The sequence below is a fragment of the Equus quagga genome, chromosome 15 (genome assembly GCF_021613505.1).
Source record: "Equus quagga isolate Etosha38 chromosome 15, UCLA_HA_Equagga_1.0, whole genome shotgun sequence".
Lineage (NCBI taxonomy): Eukaryota > Metazoa > Chordata > Mammalia > Perissodactyla > Equidae > Equus > Equus quagga.
Window position 1 is genome coordinate 89,422,495 of NC_060281.1, and position 1,936 is coordinate 89,424,430.

The 1,936-nt window shown below is 52.9% G+C and overlaps 1 gene segment (V, D, J or C); it reads right to left on the reverse strand.

Annotated features, from left to right (window-relative positions):
- Positions 1–1,936, reverse strand: part of LOC124227189 (probable non-functional immunoglobulin lambda variable 1-50) — a 17,653-nt gene that overhangs the window by 11,723 nt on the left and 3,994 nt on the right. The window contains 1 exon segment of the V gene segment in view: positions 8–229. Coding sequence covers positions 8–229 — 222 coding nt within the window.

Below are 1,936 nucleotides of genomic sequence, written 5' to 3' on the forward strand. Positions count from 1 at the left end.
GCTGTGTTGCCAGACTTGGAGCCAGAGAATCGATCTGGGACCCCTGATTGTCGTTTGTTAGTATCATAGATGAGGGTTTTGGGGGCTGTTCCTGGGATCTGTTGGAACCAGCCCACATAACTACTACTATGCCCGATGTTGGAGCTGCTTCCAGAGCAGGAGATGGTGACTATCTGCCCCAGGGTCCCAGACACTGAGACGGGCTGAGTCAAAGACTGGGCCCAGGATCCTGGAAGTGAGAGAGACACAGAGATGGTGATTCTGGAACCTAGAGACAAGAGGAGAAAGCAGGGTCCCACACGTCTTCCCAGGGCCCCTTCCCTCGTCCCATTATCTAGTCACCTGTGCAGAGAGTGATGAGGGTGAGGAGGAGAGGGGACCAGGCCATGGTGGAGATTGTCACCGAGTCCTGCCTTCTGTGGCCCCACAGCTGAAGCAGAGCTTCCCCCTGATCTCTCCCATCCCCTCTTCATACTCTGAGAGAGGGAGGGGCCACACATGCAAAGCAGAGTGCTCAGCTTTCTGATCTCTTACTGGCCTTGTGTCAGATCCCACTGCCTAAGGATGGCCAGGGGGTGGGGAGTTCACAGCTGTGAGCCCTGAGCAGAGGGTACCAGGCAGTGCCAGGTGGCTGGTCATAGCTATGATCAGCCTCAGGAACCTCAGCAATGAGCACTGATCGCCCCCTGGTGTCCAGGCCCAGACCCACAATTGTATCTCAGGTCTCCAAAGCCCATCAGAGACAGTCCCTGCATTCCCACTGCTCTGTCCACTGTGCCTCTGCTTTAGGGTCAGGCCAGGTGGCCCCTGTGTATCCTCCACATCACCTCAGGGCAGTCTCTACTCAGACTGTTCAAGAGTGAGTCTGTCCACAACTCCTTTAGCTGTTCAGTGGCCAGGACTGAGGTGGTGTCTCTTACACAGACTCCTCTTAGATCAGGATCAAGTGCAGAGCAGTGACCGGCCCCATGGAGGCAGGTCCCCTTCTCTACAAGACACAGATTCTTTCCTCTTATGTGATTCCTCCCTTGTTAGAGATTGAGCAGCACATCTGCAACACTCAAAGACTTTGCTTCAAAGGTTCTGTTCCTGGTAGAATGTAAGGACTTTAGTTTTTGCTATGCTCTTTGACCAACTCTTACCATTTACTTGTCTCCACACTAATGTATGAGTTGAATAAAATATTTCACATTCTCATTCTCTACTTGTATGAGAGTCAGGTGCTCACTTTTTAGAGTCAGGCTAACTCTGATCCCAGCTCCAGGACACAGAAGAGGAAGGTAACTGGGACAGAGCCCCTGAGACCTGGGCCCTGTGAGGTGGAGAATCTCAGCAATGAGCCCTAAGTGACCTGAGCAATCATTCTCTTGGGGAACGGGACAGAAGGGATCTGGACTGGAGTGTGTGTCTAGACATCCGTGAGCTGGGCCTCTGGTACTGGTCCTCACCTGAGAGAGGAGGCAGTTGCAGGGGAGGAGCCAGGCAATGGCAGGCAGTGGCCACTAGTGTGGGTTCTTGAGATGTAATCACACTTCTCACTCCCTCTGGGAAGAGGACGTCCTCATGAGGGAGTTTTGCTCCTTTCTCTCTCTCTCTGGAGACTATTGAATTTCAGCCTGGGGCCTCACTGATTGCAGTGGGTGTGATTTCTCCTGAGACTGATCCTTTGCAGAACATTAGAAAGATCAGGGCGCCAGAAGCAGAGTGTTATGAGACAGGTGCCCCCGGCCTGCATCCCCTGCCCAGCTCCCAGTGTGCACAGTAGAAGACCCAACAAGAACTAATGACGATGGTGGAGAGCAGATGACGCACATGCTGGGACCACTTAGGGAAACCTTCTGTCCTTTCATCTCCTCTTAGACCCTAAATCTCCCAGTCATGTGGTGAGCATGTGATTCACCCCAGCACCAGCTCCAGGGACAGGCCTTTCATTTTC